This window comes from Corvus cornix, chromosome 2 (assembly GCF_000738735.6).
Source record: "Corvus cornix cornix isolate S_Up_H32 chromosome 2, ASM73873v5, whole genome shotgun sequence".
Lineage (NCBI taxonomy): Eukaryota > Metazoa > Chordata > Aves > Passeriformes > Corvidae > Corvus > Corvus cornix.
The window spans coordinates 8,784,451-8,808,979 of NC_046333.1; the positions used below are offsets into that span (position 1 = coordinate 8,784,451).

General features: G+C 45.2%; 1 protein-coding gene across 3 annotated transcripts in view; it reads right to left on the minus strand.

Annotated features, from left to right (window-relative positions):
* Positions 1-24,529, minus strand: part of PTPRN2 (protein tyrosine phosphatase receptor type N2) — a 651,283-nt gene that overhangs the window by 98,040 nt on the left and 528,714 nt on the right. For 2 of the 3 annotated variants that reach the window (XM_039548281.1, XM_039548282.1), the window contains exon 13: positions 8,095-8,307. The exons of the other annotated variant lie outside the window; for it this stretch is intronic. In XM_039548281.1, coding sequence (XP_039404215.1) covers positions 8,095-8,307 — 213 coding nt within the window. The remainder of the gene's footprint in view (positions 1-8,094; positions 8,308-24,529) is intronic. 3 annotated transcript variants of the gene reach the window in all.

Here is a 24,529-nt window from a genome sequence, read left to right on the forward strand (position 1 = left end):
ATTCCACTTGGCAACATCCCTACAAGAGTCCCTAGAGGGCTTTAGGCAGAGGAAAGTTGAGGATTTAAGACTCACTTCTGTTCATCTGTCCCACAAAGCAGCCAGGTCCGTATGGGCTTGCCAGGGTAAAACCTTAGGTGGCTGTGGTCAGCCTCAAACCCTTCCCAAAGGTGAAGCACAAACACACAGCGCAGGAAGGACAAAGACCCTTGGAGGCAAAATCTTGCTGGTTTGGGCAGGACACAGAGCTGTTCCACCCATACAGCCAAGCACAGCACGGCCTCCCTGCACGCGTGGAGAAGGAGAAAGGAAGCGACACAGCATTCCCTGTTCCTCTTCCCTTTGCCGGCCCACTATGGGAGACTGGTGTGCAGGAGGACAGAAAGCAGTAGAAGAATGCTTTTATATACCTTACAGACTTCAGAGAATAAACTGCAACCTGTTTCTGCTCACAGGCAACATGGTCCTACAAGAACTGACAAACATCATCTACCACAGTTCTTTATGTACACAAAATTATTTCTACTCCCTTTCAGAGGCCCTGGAATAAGATTTATCCTGGAAAAAAACCCAACAAAACAACAAAACTTTCCAGTTAAAAACTTTAAAAAAATGTATTTTTTTTCTTCTAGTGCAGCAGTCTGGAGGAGTATGAAAGGATCAGCAAGGCAGATTGCAGTGTTAGCTGCTGAGCACTCAGAGAATATACAATAGAAGAATGTGTCAAATCTGAAACATGATAACAGAGTTGCTGCAAAAGAAAAAGGAAAATCCTAAACAGAAAAAAGGGTAGAAGTGTGTAGGAAAGACAGGCCTGATTATCCTCTACATTACATGGGAAAAAAACAGCCACAGAAGACAGTATAGTTATTCCAGAAAGAAATCGGGACACTTGAGATGATGTATGGCCTGGGACTGCAAATCAAATACTCTCCAGCCCATTAGGCAAGGCTGTGGTTATCTTTGGCTTCTTTATAACGTACAGGCACTGGGACATAATCAATTTACCAGGGGGAGAAAATCCATTGTACTTATCCAGAACCAGCCCATGCTCAGCTGGCAAACAGCCTGTGGCACCGCAGGGATGGGTGAAAGGAGCTCTGAAGCGGGAGCAGAGTGCTCGGGAGCCGGATCCTCGGGAGCAGGAGCCCGGACCTTGGTGGTCCAGGACAGGGAGCTAGGGCAGATAAAGCAATAGGAATTCTCACCCTGTAAAACCAGGTGGCTACAGCCAAATTATTAATAAAACTGCCTGTTGAGTGAATTTATTTCTTTTTCTTTGCCTGTGTTAACTTTGCTAAGAAACTGTGAGAAAGCTGGGTGGCCTGACCTGAAATGGTGCCAGGACCATTTGAACTATTTAACGGTTTAATTTACCAGGCGAGATGCAGCCTGCAAGTCCAGAGTAACTCTAGCACATTTTCTGAGAAATGCCTGTTTGGGTAAGGACTCTGGATTCCCCAGTAATTAAAAATGAGTCACTAACTTAATTTTACCTCCTACTATTTTTACTTAGCATTTTCTTACATCCTAAATACACAGAAATTATACTGCAAGATGCTTGGGGCATGTTTGTCCTTGTTTCACAAGACACCAAGCTCAAACACCGTACTCTTGAAAAACAAACAAAGTTGGCTAAGAGGGGAGGGTCAACATCACCTTTTCTCTCTGCTGCTTTGCACTAGTCCTATGCAGAAAAACAGACAACTACTTGAAAAAGATGTTTTTTTAATGAAAATCTAGACCCACATGGCACCTTCTCATCCAAGCACTCCAAGACTTGCAGGTATGCTCATTTTCCTTCCACACCTACAAAAAACCTTTTTCTCACCTGCCCACTCTAATGTAAAGCGTATTTTACTCCTAAGTGTTGCTGCACTGCCACTGCAGCAGCAGCCCAGGATCTTGGCTGTGAAGGTTAAACCTTCTCTGGTAAGGGCTAGTCCATTTTTCCAACACCAAGTAATTCACAGAAGCTGATAGATCATGTACGTAGGAGAAGGCTGGAGGAGAGCCATCAGTAATAAGCCAAGTAAGTCCCTCTCCCATGCCCTGCATGGTTCCCCCAGGGCTGCCCCTGGGCCAGGCCATGTGTGCTGGAGCAGAGGGCCAGAGGAGGGACAGGAGGTGACAGGAAAGCCCTGCTTCCGGAGACACACACCACAAGCTCAAATAAAGACTTCCAGAAGCGCCCTCTGAAATCTCTGCCATCAAGCTCCAGCACTTAAGATGGGCGTTTCTCATTGAACAGTATTTTGAAGTTAATTTAAAATGCTGTGTTAGCAAATAAATCCCTATTTATTTGCTGACCAAGCAAGTTTGATAAATTTCTGCTGATTTATAAATTCATACAGTATTTTGGAATGCTATTTTGAACACTGCTACCATTTAACTCAATTTTATGCCTACCACAGGAAGCAAGGTTAGGGAAAAAGAGTCCACTGCCCCACAGGAATAGTGGATAGCTCTAATCAGATAAAAAATTGACTTAAATCCAGATTTGTACACACCCTGTTTTGCCTCATTCTGCTTTGGCCATCCACTGTCTGACTTAAAGGAAGTGTTTAAACATCAGGTAAACTCTTCTTCTAACCACCTTGAAACACTCCCCCCTTCTCCTCTCCCAGAATTGCTATGTGTGACTACTGTGAATTCTGTGTAGTCACACACATTTTGTACACTGTGAAAACTATCTCACCTTAAAGGACAGTGGTTTATATAACAACTGTTCATAAAAAGTATCTGCAGGTTCCTGAGAATTTATTCTAAGACAAAATGCTAATCAAAGAGAGACAAAATTGTTCACATAATACGCAGTAAGCAGACTTAAATGGACAACAAAAACTCTTCTAATTCATATACCACTCCGAGTATGCTTTATCACAAACAATTACAGTTTTTTCTGTAGCTTTATATAGTCATGAGATGATCTCTTTTTGCCTCTTTAAATAAGGACACAGGAAAAGAAAAGATTAAAAATGCGTTATGCCCTTTGTTTTCCCAGAAGAAAACACAAGCAAGCCCTTCACAGCATTCCGCCTTAAGGCAAAATCTTCATCTATCCAAAATCCTTACAAAATGTATTCCTTCTGAAATGTTTACTAAATACTCATGTACTGAATAACCTCATCCTCAGTGATATCTTTTGTGCTTAAGTGTAGGAGGGTCCTTGAAAATTAAATTTTATAAAGATAGAAGGTAATACTTTATGGTACGGATTATCCCCAGTTTACCAGCTTTCCTTGGTACTAAGGCTGATGTTAATTGGAATATTACTGAGAACTCGATAAAGAAGAACAGCAAAATTTTCCTTCCCCCACCCCCCCCGTTTCACCTAGTCCACAAAATTCCATTTTCTAAGGAGTTGATATACAGAATTACTATAAAATTAAAGTATAATATTATAATAACCAGTTTGCTTTTGAAATTCAGTCTAGAGTGTAAAATATTAAGCCATATTAGAGGTAATGAATTATCTGTATTTAAACACACAAACCATGCCTGATGGTTAAGTAGAGGGTTTGTTTGATCAGATCCTTTCAGTTGGAGACTTTTAAAATATTTGCAGCAAAATATTTATTGTAATTGTTGCAAATAGTGTGTTCTTAACATCTCTAATAAAAAATACCAGCAGGATCAAATCTGTAAGAGCACAGAGAAGTTCTTAGGGGCTTTGAATCCAGCAGGATCATGTAATTAATAAGACTGTATTTGATAAAGGAATATATAATTTATATATAATACAATACATGTAATAATGTAGAATTTAACATATAATTTACAATTATATGCCTGCCAAATCAAGTTATTTGGACAAGTTTTTAAAACAGCTGATGATGTAATCCATCTGCACGTAACCTTGAATACTTCAGGCAGTTTAAGAAGGAACTTCATTGTGAACTATTTGGTCTTTTCCCCCTTGCTTTTTAAAGGAAGTTCTTTTGGCTGAGATGAAGGAAAATTAAAAAGAATGCTATTGACATAAAATATTAAAAGGCAAGCTTGCTGAAGCCAGCTTCAGAGCATTTTAACTTTTGCCTTTTAATTCCATTATGGGCAACATTTTGCCGAGCATTATCAGTGATGCAGAAGACTGTGCTCATAGGAAAGTTCTGCAATGCAAAGTATAAAATATGCTGATGATTTAACATGCACACCCCAGTGTACCCCACACAGGGGTCAAAAGCCAGAGTTCAGTTGGACTCACAAATATATCACCCTGAATCAAACAGAGCATCCCTAAATAGTAGCAGTCACTAACACACACTCATTACATTAATAAATTGCTCGCTAATGGGAGCGGTGACAAGTAAGATGTGCACTTAGTGGCCCTGTTTGCCACCCGCTCCTGATGCCTGAATGCCCGCTTTTCTCTGGGTTATGTTCTAAAGTCTTCAAAGTGCATGAAGAAAACCTGCTCAGTGTTGTGAAATAAATCAAACAGTGTCTGCTGAAAATTCCTAAAACGCTTCTGCCCTAATCTCCTGGACCAGAGAGTGGGCTCAGAGAATGCTAAACTTGCTTTTCAAAGAAGATCAAAGCAATGCCAGCAACAATTAAAAACAGGGGTACAGGTGCGCGCATGCGCGGGGGCTCCGCAGAGGCACCAAGAGCCTCCTTTTAGTCATCCCTGAATGCTAACGCTGACTTATCTAATCATTACACGTGTGGTTTGAAAGGACAGAAGATGTGTTTGTGAGGCACACAAAAACTGTCCGCCTTTATGTATAAAATGTAACATTTTACAAGACACATTTTTTCTATGAATTTTGAAAAGCTCCTCAGCTACTGTCTAATTAAACGACCCTGTAATTTTGTTGTTTAGTGCCTCAAAGATAAATGAACTTGCAATTGTGTATCTATCCTTCCTCCTGTTACTTAGTATTTCAGTAGGTTTCCCACACCCTACTTCAACACTTGGAGGGCCAGCTGCTTGCCTTACCCAACACCTGAAGAACCAGGTTTGGCAGCTTATCAGGACCACTGCAGCGATTTAAACTGCCTGCTTCAACTTTTATACAGCACTGGTTGTCCTGCCTAAGACAGGTCCCTTCTTCATGCAGTTACACAAGAAACACTTGTGTTAGTAGCTAAGTGTAAGGAGTGCTCGTGCCTGAGGAAGGGTGATGTTGCATGACAAGTGCTACTCCTCCAGCACGGGGGGAGACTTAGCAGCCAACCTGCTATTCCCCTGATAATCTGGCTTGTCTGTTTTCCCCTTCTCAAGCTGGCATTTCACTGCACAAACCAGAAGGAGAAGAAAAAACCCCTCAACCCCCCCAAAAACAGCCATGGGAAAAAACTCTCCAAAGTTCACAGGATGAGTAAGGAAGGAGTAAAACCCTGAATGAACTCTCCTGGCTAAACTGGGTTACGATGAAAAACGCTTCTGCTAAATGCTGAAGATTTAGGTCAGTCTTGTTTATGTGAAGATATAAACCACTGACATTTTGAGAAGCATGCGAATCGAAGTGATATTTCAGTGTTCTCTCTGAATCACATTGGGCCACCAGGCCTTTTTATACTGACCAATTTCTCCCCCTTCAAATAAAAAAAAAATCTGAATTGTCACGTCTGCTGTAAGCAGCAACACATGGGAGTACCATGCTCTAAAGCCTAGTGGCAGCAGTCCCTGAAATATTTCATATTTTTAAAAAACATCGAGTTAACTGAGTAGCTACTTGGGAAACATACAACAGAAGAGAGCCAAGTAGGTACAATTTTGAAAGCTGCCTGCTTCTTTCCTTCCCCCATAAAGGCTACATTATTCTCCTACAAGTATCGGAGAAGATAAGGAGAAAGATAGTGGATGCCTTTCCGAGACCTAATTGATGTTATCCAAAACATGCATCACACCAGATATCCATTACATTTAACACAGCTCTACATAAAGTGATTCTGACAATGCCAATAGGGCTCAATCCTATTTCTCTTCAAATCCATGTTAATAGTTTATTATATACAGATCCAGACTCAGTAATTCATTTTGATAAAATGCTACTTAGAAGCATCAAAACTGCCTGAGCATTTAGTCTGCCTATACCAGGGCTTCCTACTGCTGCCATTGAAACAAATGGCAGAATTCCCATGTACTTCCATGGAGGAGAGCCAAGCTCTTAGAAACCTTTGTATTTAAGGAAAAACATTTTTCCTCCCACTCATGACTACAGTTCCCCTGAAAACCCAATGGAAATGTTTAAGAAGTCAGGTGGTTAGGACTGGGCCCAGAGGTCAGGAACAAAGAATATTAATACAGTCTTGCTATTGAAAAACTGAGCAGCAACCTTGAAGCATTGTTGTTGTTTTTAAACAGAAAATGTCACTCTCAGATCTACATATGAAGATTTAAAAATATATATAAATCTGTGAAGAAAAAATGAAGCACACATTTCATTTGGTGTCTGGATTACAGATTCTTATTAAACAAACAGCTCATTATAAAATCAATATCAACCACGACACTCCCAGGAGAAATGGCAAAAAAGGTCACTCCAAGAAATTCAAACAATTTTCCTGCTGGAAGGGCACGATTTTAATTACAGATACTATTAATTAGAGCTGTCAGTAGGAAGATTGTCCTGTTAATTATCACAAATTCAGTTTCAAGTGTGGTTTTGGAACCTGGAGGGCTTTTTTCAAAAAAAATTAAGAATTCTTATATTCACAATTAATGGGAGAAAAGCCTACCTATTGCTTCTTCACTTTAAATAAGCCAACAGCAACTTACCTATTAAAATCAAAGAAAAACATTTATGGCCACACTCTCATTGGCCAACAAAACTGATAAACTGCTGTTTCGTTCACACTTTATCCCGGAGAACACTCCATTTTTTTGTCTACTGGAAATGCTCTTGCTCTCACTTTGCCTTGCTTTGGAAGTCATTAAATGCAAAGATGTAATTTAATGATTTTTTAAAAAGTAAACATTACTTTTAAAGTGAAAACCAAAACCACTCCTGAAGATACTGATTGTTACAGAAACATTCTTATTTATTATTCTGTTCTTAATTCTCTCTAGACCCAGCCTGTGGAGATATACTTAATACATTACATCTTTAACATATAAGAGGTACAGACAGACCCAAACTTTGTCAGGAAATATGAGTTTATTCCCATATGACTCTCAGCTGCCAATTTGAATCTATCTCAGCTCCAGGATACAGAAAGGCCAGAATGTCTGATCCTAAGCAGAACAAGAAAGTAAAATAAAACTTGACAGGAAAGTGCCATTAGCAAGGCCCTATGGGTGCACAACAGACAGGGATACTACAGTGACAATGTTTACACATTCTCAGATTGTTTTTCCTGGTCACACTCCAAATATTTTCGGATAGCAGACCAGGGCTGTGTGGTATATGACCATAACACATGCATTACCACACCAATAGCACACCAAGAAATAAGTGCCATATGATCTAAAACAAACTTCAGGAATATGTAGTGTCTCTCCACCCAACACTTTTGAAACTGAAAGAGAAAGCTTGAGATTTCTGATTTATTTCAGAGAAGCCGAGTGCAGTCCTCTAGCGTTACTGGGTACACATCTGCTATCATTGTTCTCCTAGAACCAGTCCTGGTTTACCTCCCATCTATCAGCATTAGATTTCATTTTATCTGAATAATGGCAGAAGGTGGCAACAGATCGGGTCAAAGGCTCTTTTCATATCAGACCCTGAAGAAGTCGATTACTCAAAAAGAGAGACATCTTCAGATAACCATGCAATCCATTCCTCATAAATGTTAAAGATTTTTCGTTATTAATAGTGGCAGGAGTGACAGATTATGGATATTAATGCTATTTTTCTGAGAATTTCAATGGCAAGGGCTGCTTTTCTTTTTTTTTCTTTCTTTTTTTTTGTTTTTTTTTTAATGTTTCTAATTAGGCACGAATTTACAGCAGCTACCAGAATAGCCAAGATTGATACCCAGTAGTAAAAAGCTGCTACCCGAATCCGCGGGACTATGACTGGAACGGGGGCGGGGGGGAAGCGTCGGAAACAAATCCACCCCCGCGACTCCCAACGCGAGAAGGGCCCCCCTCGGGGGTCTGCCGGACACCGGGGCCGGCCCGGAGCAAGCGAGCTTGGTCCTTACCTGGTAAGCAGCGGGCGCGTCGGAGCCGGCGTCAGCCCCCAGGGCTGAGAGCTTCTCCTTCAGGCGGTGGTGGGCGCGGTGGCGGAGGCAGTAGGCGACCCCCGACGCTGCCAGGACCCCGGCGATGCAGGCGAGGGAGAGGAGGGTGAGGAGAAGGAATTTCGCGGACTCGGCTTCTTCCCCGCGCTGCGCGAGCGGCGGGACGTTGCTTTTCTGCAGGGGAGGAGAGAGAGGCAGCGCCTCAGTTGCGCGGTCGCGGAGCAGCGCGGAGGGGGGATCCCGTCGGGGGGAACACCCGGCGGCGCTAACTTTGGGCCTGGGAAGGGAGGCAAACAGAGGGGCAGGACCGCTGCCATGCCTCGCTCCGTGCCCTCCCCTCCGGCGGCTCGCACTTAACTACCGAGAGGCGGAGGCGGACGCGCTGGACGAGCGCGAGCACCGCGGAGCGCCACCGCGGCTCCGAGCCCCCCTCGCACCGCATCGAGGGCCAAGGGGCTGCGAGGGGCGCAGCAAGGGAAAATCCGGTACTGTTTTTTTTTTCTTAGTGAAAAATAAAACACAGGGAAAGAAAAAAAAAAAAAAGTAGGTGGCGATCCTTCCTTTTGTCTGTTGTAGAGGCAAGCGGCTTAAAAACCCCCGATAGTTCCAAACTCCTCCAGATTACTATTATTTTTGCAGCAATAGGACAGAATCCTTCTAGTGCATTTCACTTGTCTCCATGTGCTAAAAAGTTGTACAATAATTTCCCCTCATTAGCTTCATTATAAGCTATATTAGCAACAATTAAAAACGCAACATGAAAATGAAAAGACCAGGCGCGCAAATTGCAGCAAGACTCATTTGGCCTGCATTCCCCCTTTCACAATTACCAGGGAAATGAATTGAAAAGCACGCCCCTGCCTCAGTCCTGGTTGCTACAAGATGAGAACAATTAGCAAACTCCTTTCCACCACCTAATTTCTCGTGGTAACAAAATGGATTTTTCCCCATGAATGCCTAGCCGGCCTATTCATTATCTCTCCTCTATTAGTAATTTTCTGCTCCGTATTCAGCTAGCCAGCTCTTAATTTCCTCCTGTCTTGCAGTGTACACAGTGGCTCTTATGTCAGGCCCGGTCCATTTTTATCTTGTAATCATAAAGGCCACCAAAGCAATTATCGCTGTTCTTGACTGTAAAAGCTTGTCATTAATTAGCCTCCTTGCCTTCAGTGCTGCGGATTAGCCGGGGCTGAGTCTGAGTTAATGGAAATGCAGGTTCAGTCAGACTCCCGGATTTTCTTGCCTGGATGCGCCGCGCGGAGGGAGGATTGCCGGTCCGTGCGCCCCGGCGGGGCGGCGGGGGGCGGGCACAGGGCTGGGCCGCGGGCCACCGGCCATGTGCCGCCCGCCTCCGCGTCCGCGCAGCCACCGCCCGCGCCCGCCGCCTCTCCTCCCCTGCACGGCAGCCGGCCCCTCCTCCAAATCCCAACAGCCACCAGGAGGAGGGGGCTGCACCCCCACCCCGCCCCGGCCGCGGGGGGCTCCGGGGCCGCCTCCTCGCCACCGCCCCCGCGGCCCCAGCCGGGCACCTGCCCCGGCTGCCCCGGGGGGAGCGCGCCCTCGGCCCGCACCGGGCGGGGGACACCGGGAGGGGCAAGCACCGACGGCAGCCGCCGCGGTCTCGCTGCTCCCGCCGCCTCGGTCCCGGGGGGGTAAAGGGCTGCTGCGCTCTGCCATTAGCATCTCCCTGAAAGGCCCCGTCCCCCTCGGGGCCAGGGGTCGCAATCTGCATCTCAATAGGCGGCTCCCGCCGAAGTGCCGGCGCCCCCTCCCCGAGCGCTGCGCCCCGGGACGTTAATCCTTCTCGCCGCGGTGTTTGGCCCCCCATCAGTCAGGCAGGGACAAGCCCCCCCGGACTCCCCCGCGGGCCGGCCCCGCTCATGGGGAGGCTCGGGCCGCCTCGGCCCCCGGGTGGGCGCAGGGGCACCGACGGGAGGAAGGAGGCTGGCGGGCAGTTTCGGGTACTGGCCCTAAGCCTTACTTCTCTGCTTTCTCTACCACGGTTTTAAACGATTTTCTTTCTCCGGATGCTGTGTGACGGAGCCGCACCAAGCACCCGGGAAAAGGGCTATGCGAGAGAAACGATGACAATGATGGGAGCAAAGTGCTGTCAAAAGCTCCGAGTAAACATGCAGAAGAAAAAGGGTGGCAGGGCTCTTTCTCCCACTGGAGTTAGAGCGATTTTAGATGTTGTTTCCGACTTTGCCAGGCAGTTTTTCCCGCAAAGCTGGGGCTGCCGTCCCCGGAGTTGGCTGCCCTTGACAAAAGAATTGCTCGACGAGCCCCCCCTACATACTCTCAGCGTACAGCTGCACTCGGTAGCCTGAAACACGGGGAAGAGTTAGAAACCTTCCGCGGGGCGTTCGGCATTGCTTACACCTCGGTAAGCGTCTGCCCTGGGGGAGTCAGCGTAGCCGTGTCCCTTGTGACAGGCTTCGGGTAGGCGAGGGCTTGCACAGCCCCTGCACGTCCAGGGGGAGCGGCGCCCACGCCTGCCCCGACGCCCCGTGCCCTGGGAGGAGATGGAGGCCCCACGGCGGGAGGGCAGGGGCGAAGGGCCAAGGGGCACGGCCTCTCCCCGCTGCCCGGCGGCGCCCACCACGTCGGAACAGCCGAAAGGGAAGGGAGAGAGGCAGAGCCGCCGACCCTTCTCCCACTCCTTTCCTCCCTCCCGCCTCACGGGGAGCAGCTCCAGAGCCACTGCCGTCGGGACCCGGAAGACTCCCCTCTCCCCTCCCTGCCTGCGGGGGGCTGGTGCTTCGGGCCACCTCGGCCAGCCCCCAGGCCGCCCCCGGGGAACTCCGCGGGACCAGCGGCTGATGCCCCGTTCGCCGTCCCGCAGGAACCGCCGGGTGCGGCCGATGACAAAGTCCCACGGCCCGGCTCCGGCTCCGGCTCCGGCTCCGGCTCCAGCTCTGGGCCGCGCATCGGCGGCGTCCCCGGGCCCCGGCTGGGGACACCAGGAACCGCAGAGGGTAGCCGGGCCCGGTCCCCCAGGTACGTCCCATCAGGACACAGCCCCCACTGTCCCCAAGGCAGTTGGAGAAACCCGCTGCCCTTTCATCCCGCTCGATGCCTGACCAAACATCACATTATGAAACGAGTAAAAATTAATCCGAACTGTTAGTTACCAGCTCCCTCCCTCCTCCCACCTCTCCCCCCAGCCGCCCCCGCTGCCTCTAGCCAGGAGCACAGATTTCCCCACCTCGCCTAACCCCCTGATTCTTCCCTGCAATAAGGCCCCAGCCTGAAACGGAGTCCAGGGTTAATTAGAGGCGTCCTGTCAGCCTTGACTTGAAATTGAAAGAAAAGTGTTTAAATATTTATGAATTTGACATTTACAGTCGGATGTCTTTTAAAGCAGAACACCTCTCCCTGTGCTGGTTGGGGCTGCCATGGTGCGTGTGCCATGGTGCGTGTGCCTGGGGTGGAAGGGGAACAATAGCTGTTGCATAACAAGAAAAACAAATTACCTCCCCACCCAAGGCTTAACAAATAAATAGACCACATAAATTACATGCAATTAAATATTAAACTCAGCTACGTGTAACTATGCATTTTTTAAACTTCATATAACAGAATATATTGACATTCCTCTGAATGATTTTCTCCTTCGAAAAGTGTGGAGTATCACAGGGTCCCAATGAAGGAAAAACAACTAATTTCTAAATGAATGGCTTAGAAAGTGAATCTGAATGAAGAGGCTTTGGAGGTGTTCATCCAGTCTTTACTTGCTTTGAAACAGCCTGACCTAGCTTAAATGCTAGAAGGCAGAGAACAACAGTGCACCTAGCACACACACAGTGTTTACTTGAAGTACACTGTTTCTATGAGGGTCTGTGGATTTTTAAGAGGAAAGAAAAAAATACTTAGGGTCTGATCTCATGTAGGCTTTCCCAGTCCCTCGACAGAACACATTTGATATACACCCAAAAGTGACTCATTAACTAGAGCAGCCATAACACTGGAGTCACAAATCACTGTTCTAATCAAAGAGCAGCATCCCGTTCCGCGGTGTCATCCCATGATGCAGCAGAACAGTCGACATTTCAAACGAATTCCAGGCAAATGTCAGTAAATATTTAATGTACGCTTTCATGTAAATAAGTTCTCACACCTATGCTGGAAGTGTGGCAGAAAGTCTTTGTAAGAGCAGAGGAGCTCCCCATGCAGTGATGTGGAAGCTCACCATCCAGATGCCCCAGCAGAATTACACTTCATTATTTACTTTAGGACACAGGGCATGATTCTGGTCCTTGCAAAACTCTAACTGAAGTTGAGGGTTTGTTTTGCTTCATAAATTTAAAAAGATTTAAAACCCAATTTGCCAGTTACTGCACCTGACCACTCTTCCAGTTAGCAATGGAAAAATCACTACAATTCATTTTTAAACAACTCAACATTATAATTTTTTGCAATTTTTGCATGCTTCGATTTTTACATTTATATAACAGTTTTGTTTCTCAACAATAATAAAAAAATAAGATTTCTTAGTAAATATGGGCAAAAAGAGGAACTTCAGAACATGATTTGTTTCAAAATATTAGAATGTTAAGAAACTCAAGAGGTGCTATTTTTAATTTGGAATTCACTATAGAATCTAATAAATGAGAGAAGTGAGGCGGAAATAATCATGTATTAATTCTGTGCATTACAAAATCTTTTCAGAAGCTATTATCAGAGCAAGAGGCATTGTGGTTTGGATTCAGGGTGGGAGAAATCCTTTGTGCAACTGAAAGCTATTGTTCCTCTGTGCAGATGAAATTGTACTTGCAAATATGCCATTCAAGGAGGGAAAAAAGTACCTAGGCAGAAAAAAAGAATTCTACAAGAAAACCATTAGTCTTAAAAATAAACTTCACTAAAATAAGTTTTGGTTCATTGTTTGTTTGTTTTCTAAGGAATATCCTGTGTTAACAGTTGCAGCCACTGACATTAAAAGAAAACATAAAGGATATGCGTATTATTTCCTTATATAGAAAGCATGAGGAAAGGGATGTGTGGGATCTGTGTATGTTTCTATACATAGATATATGTATAATTTGTGTGTGTGTATGTGTTCATATATATATACACACATCAGTGTATATCTGCTCATTTATATAAATCTAAACTTAAATTCACCTCTAGTAATTTCCCTCTCTCAGAGGTTATCTGAGACATAGGTTGATACACTCTGCTGGTTAAGTTTTGATAGGTTACTAGAAAACCAGAGAAACACTTTACGTCAGGAGGAGCCTGGCTACCGCAATCTGTCCCAGGAAAGCTACAGAGAAGATTTTCTACCTTTCATAAAGTAAGAAAACAAAACAGAAGGAAGGGAAAGCAGCATCTCCCTCAGTTTTGGTTGCTGCGTCTCCTCCCCTACTGTGCTCCCAGCCAGGTTAGGCTGGGGCAGCAGGGCCTGGGGATGTTCACCTTTTGTGCATGTAACACTCCTTGTGTTCAGCACTGCACTCCGAAGCTGTTTGGTCCAGACTACTTGTTGGTGTTTTAAGGTACAATCTTTAGAGTTACTAAGAGATTTCTGGGGCCACTACCTTCTGACTCCCTGCTCACACCCGCTCCTTCTCTCCCCAGAAAGCTCGCCTGATGCCAGGATCACTTTCAGCAAAATGTCAGTTCATCACCTGAAACGAGGTCAATTTAACGCTTTTACTCGAGAGGGTGAAATCGGATGGGAAGGTACTTTTTGCTTCTTTTAGGGGTTGGAAAGATTAGACAAATCGACAAACACAAAAGGCAGATGGATTTCTGGGAACTGCAGCTTATTCAAATCACTGAGAAAGGTCACTGCAAGAGCCACAGATCTATTCATCTGTAGGAGTACAATGATCTTTCCACAACCTTCAACACCACAAAGCACTCTGGATCGTCTCTATACCTTTTAGTAGGATTAATACCATGAACAATGACTGAATACAATCAAGAATTCACTGAGTTCAAAGATCCCTTGATCAATGGCAGATATTTTCTTCTGGCTTCCTAAAGGCAAACAGAAGTGAAGTTTCTGGTTAGAGTTACAAGAAATTAGAGCTATTATTCTGAATCCCACTACAAGGTGATGCTGAAATGCCAGAACATCCAAGCACCCCAAAGAAGTTTGTGACATGGAAAGAATAAGGTTGTGAAAGAGGAAATTCAATGAGCTTCAAGATTTTCCTGAGGATCTGGGTATGTTTTGAAGTCGGCAATCAGATAAAGAGTAAAGCACAAAAGCCTACAGCATCACTGAGACACTGTAGGGATAACACACAACTCAGGAAACCGGACAGCCACATCCATGCCTGTGGAAGAGGTAGGTGAGTCGGAGACGGAGGAGCGTGGCCCATTCTGTCCGAAGCCGCACAGTGCACCTCTGAGGTGGCAGCAAGAAAAGGAGGGCGCGGAGACGGTGAAGAAACCACGGTGAAGAAACTTCGATTCCCGTCTCTAAGGACTCGGGGGCAGTTAGGGCAAAACAGCAGAGTGGGTGCACCAGGAAGCAGGTTTCCTCTGCAGCCCCAGGCTTTGCTAGCCAGAGTAAAACCGTGAAAGAGAGGGACTCAGCAGGTCTAAGTCACAGAGTGTCAGAGCCTGAGCCAAGGGGACGGTCAGCGATAGCCGAGCTTAATCAAGTATCTTCAGCTAGCAAGAGAAACACGAGCCGCAGCGCCAGCGCTGATCTAATGCTGATGCTGAAGGCACATAATTCAGGGATTAGATAAGGCGCCCTTACAGCCGAGTGCCAGCAAGCGAGCCGGCTCTCGGTAATGCTGGCAAGTGCTGGCGGATCCGTCGGTGGAGCAGCCGCCCCGTCTCGCAGGGAGCCGGGCCGGGCCCCGCGGCCGTCCCCGCCCGGGGATGGGGCTCCGCGGCCGCACGCCCGCACCCGCCGCGGGGTCCCGTCCTCGGGCCCCGAGCCGGGAACACGTCCTCGCCCCGCCGGGCCCGCTGCCCCCTCCGCCCCGCGCCTGTCCGACGGCCCCGCACCAGGGGCATCCCCGGGGCTTTGGCGGCCGCGCGGAGGCGAAGCGATCCCTCCGTCCGTCCGCGCTGCTCCGCGGAGACCCGGCCCGGCCCCGACCGGCGGCGGACGGCGGCAGCGGCTGCCCTCATGCCGGCCGCCCCCGCACCCCACGCCGCGCACAAGGCTCTCCCGAGTCCCGGCCGGGCCGCCTCGAGAGACGCGGGAGCTCCCCCCACCCCGTCCACCGCCGCATGTACCTGCTGCCGCCGTACCGGGACGGGCCCCTCTCTGCGAGGGCTCGGCGCACCTCGGCGGGCTCCAGCAATCCTCCTCCGGTGCCAAAACTTCCCCCTCTCCCCCCCCGCCCCTCCTCAGCGCAGACAAAGGCGGCGGCCAGCACAGTCGCCCCTCGCAGTCCGCAGCCGCCTCCCGGCGCGGTGCGGTGGGGGCAGGCGGCGGCCCCGGGCGGCCCGGTGGTCCCCGCGGGGCGCGGGCGGAGGATGCCGGCGCGCCCCGGCGCTGCCCTCCTTATATCGGGCCGCTCGCAGCCCCTGCCGGCTGCCGCACATGGCCCATCCACCGGTTGCTATAGCGATGCCTCCCCTCCACATGTTGCTGGCAGCAATTGGCTAAGGAGGTCTGGGCTGTGCAGAAACCCTTCGCCGGAGTGCGGCGATGAATGGACACGGGCTGTGTCACTCATTTGGAAAAGCTGTTTGGGGTTTCTGTTGTGGATGTGCGGGTTTCTGTGGATTTTTTCCTATTTTTTTCTTTTGGTTGATTTTTTTTACGCGCACCCTCCCCCATCTTTTTTTTATTTTCCTTTTTTTTTTTTTTTTTTTTTTTTTTTTTTTTTTTGTCTCTCTTGCAAGATGGAATTGGAGGGTAGAACAATGACGGAAAGCCAAAAATAAAATCAAACAAGGACAGCAAGGAAAAGCTATAAATCATTTGCATCACAATATGGCAAAGGAGCTCACAATGCTTCTTCCTGAAAAGACTTTCCACCTTAAAAAAAAATCCACACATTGCCAAGCAAAGGAGACCCAAACTTTCTCTCCTCTCGTCCTCGTTCTCCAAATGACACACGAAATTAGGAAGGAGGAGTGTGCTCCGACCAGCCCCGGGACAGTGACGAAGTCCAGTTCGATAAATCGCGGCAGGCACTGCTCAGAGCCGGTGCGGGCGAGCGGGGGCCGTGCGGTGCCCGGCGCCGCACACCCGTAACTCCCAGTCAAAGCCACGCTCCCGCGCAGGTGCCCGGGGCAGCACCGACCCTTACAACGAAACGGACTCCGCAGCCTTCCCCACCTCCCTCAAATTCCCGCATGCCGCCGACAAACACGCTGCTGGGCACCCCCACAGCATCTGCCCACGAAGTGCCCCGGCTGAGAGAGCGGGACAAGAGCGGGCGGGGAACGGCAGGGGGGCTGCCGGCCGCGGGTGGCAGGACCTTTCGATCCCCCTTCCCCCGCCGATGAAGAGCCCTCCCGCTTCCCTGTCCCCATTGTTTCCCGTTGTCACTGCGTCTGGGGATGGCAGGCAGGGCAGAGCTGGCTCTCCTCTGTCCGTGGAGGCGGGCAGTCCTTTCCCTTTCTCCTTCCTCTTGCCTTTCCCCTTTCCCTTCCCCTTCTCCTCCCAAGCCGTCCCGCCCCCACGCCGCCGCGGCCGCTGTGCCCCGGCCTGCCCCGGCCCGAGCGGCGGCAGCGCCGGCGGCTGCTCCCGGGCAGAACTGTCCTGAGCCGGGGCAGCTGCACACACCTCCCCTCGGAGTGCGACCCCCAGCCCCGCCCACCCCTTCCCCAGCCGCGGAGCGGCCCCGGCGGTGGGACGGTGCGGAGGAAGCAGTGTGCGGGATGGGATGGGATGGGATGGGATGGGATGGGATGGGATGGGATGGGATGGGATGGGATGGGATGGGATGGGATGGGATGGACAGGCCAGGCCGCCCTCTCCCCACACCCCTGGTATCCCGGCAGCCGTCGGGGGCTCGGCCACTGCCGCCTGCCCGGCCCCGGCGGGCTTTGCCTTCCTGGCTGGAGCGGGCGGCCCTGGCTCCCCGCGGCCGTCCCGGGGACACCGGAGCAGCGCCGTGGAGCAATTCCTTTTCCCACTTCCCCCCCCCGACAGCGTTCATCCTTCCAGCGCCCCTCAGCAGCCGGCACCTGGGTAAGGCATATGCACCTGTGCGGGGAGCCAAGGAAGGGCAAGGGCCGCATGAGGTCCCAGAGCATCCCCGCCCCGCCCCAGAGCGACACTTCACTTAAACTTGTAGGACAGCACCGAAATGTCATCACCATCCCCTGTACAGGGCCGTTCTGCCGTGTCCAGAAAGTGCAGAGCGGTTGTGCCGTGGGCTCACCCCCACTAACATCTCACTCACACTCAGCTCACCCACCCATTCCAGGGTGAGGAAGATGCTCTTTACATCACCACCGTTTCTGACAAGAAGGTTTCCGGGCAGGAGAGGAACTCCTCACCTGGCTTCTGCTCATGAAAATGCTTAATGTTCTCACAGATTAACACAACTTTGGCTTCTCTAAACATTTCCTCAGCCACGTTTGTAGTGCATGGTCTAAACGTACTGCTTTGTCAGTCTGTCAGCCTGAGAGGACCCCCTCCGTCTGATATTCTCCTGCCCCCAGAAGAGCCAGAGCATACATAATTTGCTCACTAACCTGCATTGTTTAAGTTGAAAGATAAATGAACCCGCCAGGAGATTTCATTAAAAGGACACGTGTGTTTGCATATTGATCCTTCTAATGAACTGTCTGAAACTGATAAATACTTCCATTAGCTTTGTAGTTTGTATTTCGTATTTAAAAATATATTCATTAACATTTCTTGGGGAAATATTGCATCTTTTCAGAACTGTCAGTTCTGAATGGGTTGAACATGAATTTGACTGGCCAAGTGTCAAGAGACAGCAAAATACTAGTTAAAACACATATTTTTTTTAACAGCGAGATTTTGAGAAATTTGTGGTGAAATTTAAAATAATTTTCGTGTTTACCTAATTTTCATTACTTTTATCACATTCTAAATATGACCTTTGAAGCAATGGCAAATACTTGTGAGGGTTATGTCACAGGGAGAAATTATTTAAACATAGATTGTTTAACGCGTTATTCATTAAAAATGTAGAAGGTGTTTAGAGACAGAAGAAATAATTTTCAATTGTTTACTAATTTTGAATTCAAAATCAGTTTTTAAAGTATCTATAGAACTACTGCTCACATAATTGTGAATTAACTTACTGATAAATTTTCTCATACGATTTAATTAATTTAAATTTGGGAAAACAAAAAAACCCTGACATCAGCAGCACTTCATTAAAAATTTTGTAGAAAGTTTCATGCATTTTTCTCAGAAAAAAGTTGACATTGAAAGTCTAAATGACTTTGAGACAGTTTCTTTGGGTTTAGCGCATCTAAAAATACCGGTATTTTGAAGATTCACATTAACATTCATCCAAATTCAAGAGCTGTATTTGAACTATGCCTAAACTCAAAATATTCTAAATCTTGCAATTTCAGTGAGAATGATGCTGAAACGTATTTCCATTTTGCACAGAACAAAACTCTTGCCTGAGAACCACCAATGTTTGTCAGGACTCCCTAAAAATCTCTTCTTCATAACTGGGCACTGAAAACCACACTGACCATTTTGACTTGATTTCTGACTACAGATCTGTCTGCACTTCTAAGTGTAGCCACTTCTTTCGGCAAATGCATGTACAATGTACAGCATGAAATAGATTTTCATTCTTTTAAAGCATGTATGATAAAGCTAAAACACCATTTAATCTCATTTCTTCTTTTGTTTATCAGTTATCCTTTGGAGCCTTGCTCATTAAATACAGATCCGAATATGTCGTAGAGGATTTTCCACAGATTTTCTGTTCATGTGGATCTTAAAATCAAAGTTGAATTTCCTTCACTCCTATGAACAAAACATCTTTTTCAAATATTAACTTCCTATACCACATGCATTTAAATTACTTTAGGAATACAAGTATTAAGAAAGAGGCAGAACTCCCATGTCTTGAAAACACCACACCTTTCTTATAAATAAAACCAATGCCTACGACCATAATTTAAAAGTAGAGTTAGCAGGATTTTAACCACTAGACTCCATTGAGTTTTTATGTCTTATCTTCTCATGCTCATCTGTGACGATCAACAACAGACACATTCTACTTCCAAGTAAATTCTAGAGCTCTTAGCTTTATTAAGAAAATTATTTCTTTCTGGCTAAGATTTGAATCTAATTAATCTGTCTTGCAGTTTAAAAATGATAACTAAATTCAAGCTGCATACTATTCTTCAGAGACAGCTTAAAATATTAATTAAGTAAAGAGCACATTTTCCATTTATTTTAATTACATTAATACAGTTTCAATAAATAAAATAGTTCTATGCTTCATCAAAACAAACTCAGATGCAAATTTTCCTCTGTTCACATTGGCCCTCTTCACTGTTTATTTTTAAATAGGAAAGAGATGCAGAAATGTTTGGGGGTTCCCACTAGTGAAATGAGGTCCAATAGTCTGAAAAGGTCAGTTCAGTCTTCCAGGAGACTGATGTAGCCCTGTAAAAGTGGCATTCTGATAATGTATTGCTTATAAAGGTAATCAGTGAGATAAAACTGGATGCATTTATAGACATTTTTAAACAAATGAAGATTTTACTTTATTACATTTTCCCAGGTAACTTAGAAAAACCCAAAGCTATTAGATCTCTCTGATCCACTTGCCTGTGATGCTTACTGATCCACAGACAAAATATTACAAGACCAGTGGATGAATTGCATTTTTAATATTCAATTTAATTAAAGCTGACATGTTCTAGATTTGCAGGTGCACCCATTTCTTGAGATAAAGCACAGGACAAGACAGAAGAGTCTTGTTAGTAGCTATGTCAAAAAAGAAAAAGTGTCATTCTACCTAATTCAGTAATAATTCTATCCTTCAAATATTTGAGCAGCAGCATCAGCTGAAGGAAAACTAAATATTGAAGACAAAGTTTCAAAATACCTTAGGAGTCACAGCAGGTGTTTTGAAACATGTCCTTCACACAGAATGTTTTGAGTGTCTTTCTAGGGCCCAATTCTGCCCCCTCCATTCTAGGAAATCAAATATAAATCAACAGAACCAATCTGAATAGCACCTGGAACACAGTAGCAAATGTTTTCAGAGTGAGGCTTTATGTAAATTGGTATTCCACAAAAAATAATAAAATTGCACTACTGAAACTTTAATTCCATCGTGATTAGGTTTATATCCATAGAATAGAGATAAAATATTAATCTAACTTTTAACATGAGACTAAATACTATTATTATGAAAGCCTGGTTAAGAAGCTTCTATAAAAATGCCAACTTAAAACATGTTTAATGGCAAAACATGATGAGAATTGCATGATTTTACACTGTGATCCTGTTGTAACAAAATGTGGCTATCACTGAAATGCTGGACTCCTTTTATGCATCTGTACTGTATGTGCCAGGAATTCAGAGAACTGGGAGGTACCAGTTTTCTCTACTGTAACATCAGCAGATTAGTTTGTTAAAGTGCTATTTTGGAAAGGGTGTTTGTTTCTTCTTTCCTGAGATGAAAACAAACTAGTACAGTTTAACTATGAAAAAGTATTTTCAGAATAGTAGCTAGTACTGCAAATCTGAAGGAGATCTGAAATCAAGATGTGTTTTTTCTGCCTTTGACACAGGTATTGTTCTTTCTATCTTATCTCCTAATACTGGTAGCCTCAGGACAAACATAGATTATGTTAGAAAATTGTCCTTCATTATATTGATCGAAATTCACTTCCATCTTACCTCAATCTGTTGTTAGAACATTTTTATTAGCTTTAAATTGTTTGCATTATAAATTTAAATTAATAAAATGCTTTTATAAATAGTTTAAAGTTCTTAAGCAGACAGTTTACAAAGTTCTTGTGTGCTTCATACAGGCCCAGTGAGTTTCTTTTGGCACCAATCTTCCATTTCTGACTGCAGAGAATGACCATCTCTGTGGAATACTCAGCAATGCCTTCGATGAAGACGGATGGATACAGCATTTAAACTCATACACAAAGTTTTGCGGAAAGTCAGAATTGCAGAGCACTGTCTGGCCAACTGAAGTTCATGTACTGGTAGTACTCCACTTTATTTTAGATTTCCAGTTGCTGCTACCATTGCTTTAGTGTCCCTGATAAGAGCCTTGCTTTTATGTTGTGACACACAGAAGCAGTGGAAGCCTGAGCAGCGTTAGGAATATTACCAGGAATACTGGTCCTGGAGCTGGGCTTCAATGGATAACTTGGCAAAGATGGAAGACATCCAGTAAAATCCTAAATGTACTTTCACTGTATCTAATAAAGACACCACCTCCACCCACACCCCACTTCCCTATTTTAGAAAGCAATTTACCAGGGTTTTCCTCTTTTTCTCCTCCTACTGAAGAAATGACAAAATGTCCCTTCTTCATTGGAAGCAGGCCCTTAGCCAGTAAAGCAAGTGGGCACTATGTCTGTGGCATTTGTAATATAACTAGAATCCTGAAAATATGAACACTTACCAAAAAGAGAAGGAAGATCCTGACACTTATAGGAAGGAGGATAGAGACTAGGTAACTTTCAGAAAGTCCCTTTCTTCTCTGAGTCATACAAGCATTTGAGAACATTGAAAAACGTTGCCTTTTCTGGCTACAGAGAAAAAGGTGACTGCATCAGTTTAAGCAAACACAAGCTATAAAACCTAGATAAATAATCATGTGTGATATCATGCTAATGATAATGTGCTAGCATGAATGTGTCACACAGTCATTTTAAAAATATGTGCTTTAAATATGTATCATCAGATTACATACAAAATCAGAAAGGTTGTTAAAAAGCACCTATTCTATGTTTTCCACTTAGTGTGGCATGCACACACCTTCCCAGCAGATTTTTTCAACTGATTTCAAAACAGAATTCAGATTTAGAATTCCAGTTAAACCAGTAAGACTTTAGAGTCACTGACACAGGTATGTCAATCCCCAGTAGATGTAGGTATGGTCCCTGAGCTTTACCTGGACTCAGACACTTGGTGCTTGAAGTGATTATCATGAAGTCTCATTCTTTTAAATGGAAGAAGAAGAATGATGGTGCTGATTTATATGAGCAGAAGCTTTCATCCTCAGAAGTGGTCTTACAAGTGACACCAAGAGTTCCATCACTGTATTCCCCTAACTTTGTCAGAGTTTCAGAAGGGCAAAGAGTGGAGGGGTCATGTCAGAGCTTGATAAGACGTGCACTGACAAGCCTCTCGTGAAAAGCTAATTGCAGGGGGAAAGCCAGAGCTTCTGAGAAGATGTTCTGTTTCTCACTTTTTTTGGTGATCTGCTCAGTCTTCTGAAGGAAAGACCTCACCTCTTCCCTCCTTTTAATCACTCTGTGTATGATAACTTTTTACAAAATTTTTTTCAATAAATCTTAAATATTTCACTTAATTCCATATCAATGTATAAATTGTCAGTTATACATATGATGCAGCCCTTTCAGACATGGAGCTCAGGAAAATTTAGGGGTTTACACCCAAAACAATGTATAGGGTTTAGTTTTCCACAGTGACTTAGACAGTCTCCAACACAGCTGCTTCTGAGTTTTATGTGTTACGTTTCCTTGTGAATTCAAGGAAATTAATGGGGAACAGTACTTATGGCAAATTTGCCGCTGGAAGTCCTTCCAGCCTCCTTCTGGTCCCGGCCTCAGAGGTCCCTGAGGTACCATGGGGATCTCAGGATAGATTTTAAATATACTCAGGGAATACAGGCTTGGTGCCTGGATCAATTGTTTGGTGCATGAAAGTGTAACTCTCCCAGAGGCACCTCAGAGGCCAGGAAATGTGTGCCACGATCAAAGCTTGCACCTTTTCCAACCACCTAGCCCTGCTTGTAGGAAAAAAGCACACTAGGGTCTGACTTCACAGGTAAAAGGAAACTGTGCCTGAAAGTATTTCACTGTTTTAAAACATACATGTACAGGAAGTTTTAAGACTTGTAACTGTGATTAATAAAAAGATTCTGCTGTTCAGCTCTTCGAGGGAATTGAGAAGATGCTTTTGAGGAAAGGATGCATGAAAATATTCTTTAAGGCCTTCATGTTCCTATGTCATTAACTCTAATTGACTGGTCTTAATAGTTTTGTTTCTTTAGCTAAGTAAAGCTTTGAGATTGATTATCCTGCCTTCACTAAACCAAACATTTGAATGGGGACTACTGGGGACTACTTGGCTGTAACCCCACTATGTTCCCCAAAATATGCTTGTGCCTCTCACCGTGCCCCCTTGCCTCCAAAACCCCAAGTCAAGTTCATGAACCACAGAAAGTTGGGGGCTTAAGTGAGGTGCAACTGCTACCTTGGTCTCCTCTTGGTCTGAAAGGGCTCATAACAAATACGATTTCTTTTCTTTTATGTTCAATATTTTAGTTACTCTACTGTTGATCACAATTAAAAATCAAATTAAAAAATATCATCCCCTTAGAAAAGTTACCATAGAAACAACACCAGAGAATTCCCTTCAAAAATGTCAAGATTTCCCCCACATTTAAATAGACTCCCAGGCATTACTCATGCCCCATTAAAAATTGCAACATATCCAGTGAATCATTAGTTTAAAAATAAATCTACAAACATACACTCTTTTAGGATAGAGATGTTTTTGTCTCAGTAAATGTATATCATGACATGATCCAACTTTTGATTTTATCTTGTTCTACCTTACATCCCCAGAGAAAACTTGAACACTGTCACCTCTTGTTCAAACACCTGATTGTGGAAGGAGAGAACAAAAATGAAGAGTGACAAAATACACAGAATGTAAGAAATGCCAGCAAAAGCTACTTGGAAAGGAAGAAGAACTTTGAAAACATATTTACATGGTAGTAGACAAGATGAATGGGAAGAAAATTGTCTGAAATGAGACACAGTGCAGACATTCTCCACACACAAAGAGAATTTTAATGTTGCACCTTAAAGTAAGAAAATTTTAAATTGAGAAATGTCCTAATTTAACGTAACCCAGGCCATGGTACTGGGCTTTATAATTTAATTTTCATTTCTTTGTACCAATCTGTAGCATAACATTAATCTCACATATGATGCTGCTCCATCCTCCTTCCAAGGCATAGCTGGCAAACTCTGACATATTTTGGCAGAGCAGAAGAAGGTCCTTCTGCATTAGACACTTTGATCATATGGAAGTAGAAGAAAATAAGCTGTAGTCAAAGTGGAAGGTGCTTCACAAGTAATAATAATGTAAATTTAAAGAAAATTCAGAGCTGGTCACAAAGAAAGCTGATAAATAGTTTATTCATAAATTCTTGCATATTTAGAGGAGATAATAATATAAAGGCATTGTGCCTTCCCTTTGCATTACTGGGTCTGCTGTAGATAAACAGCATGGCTG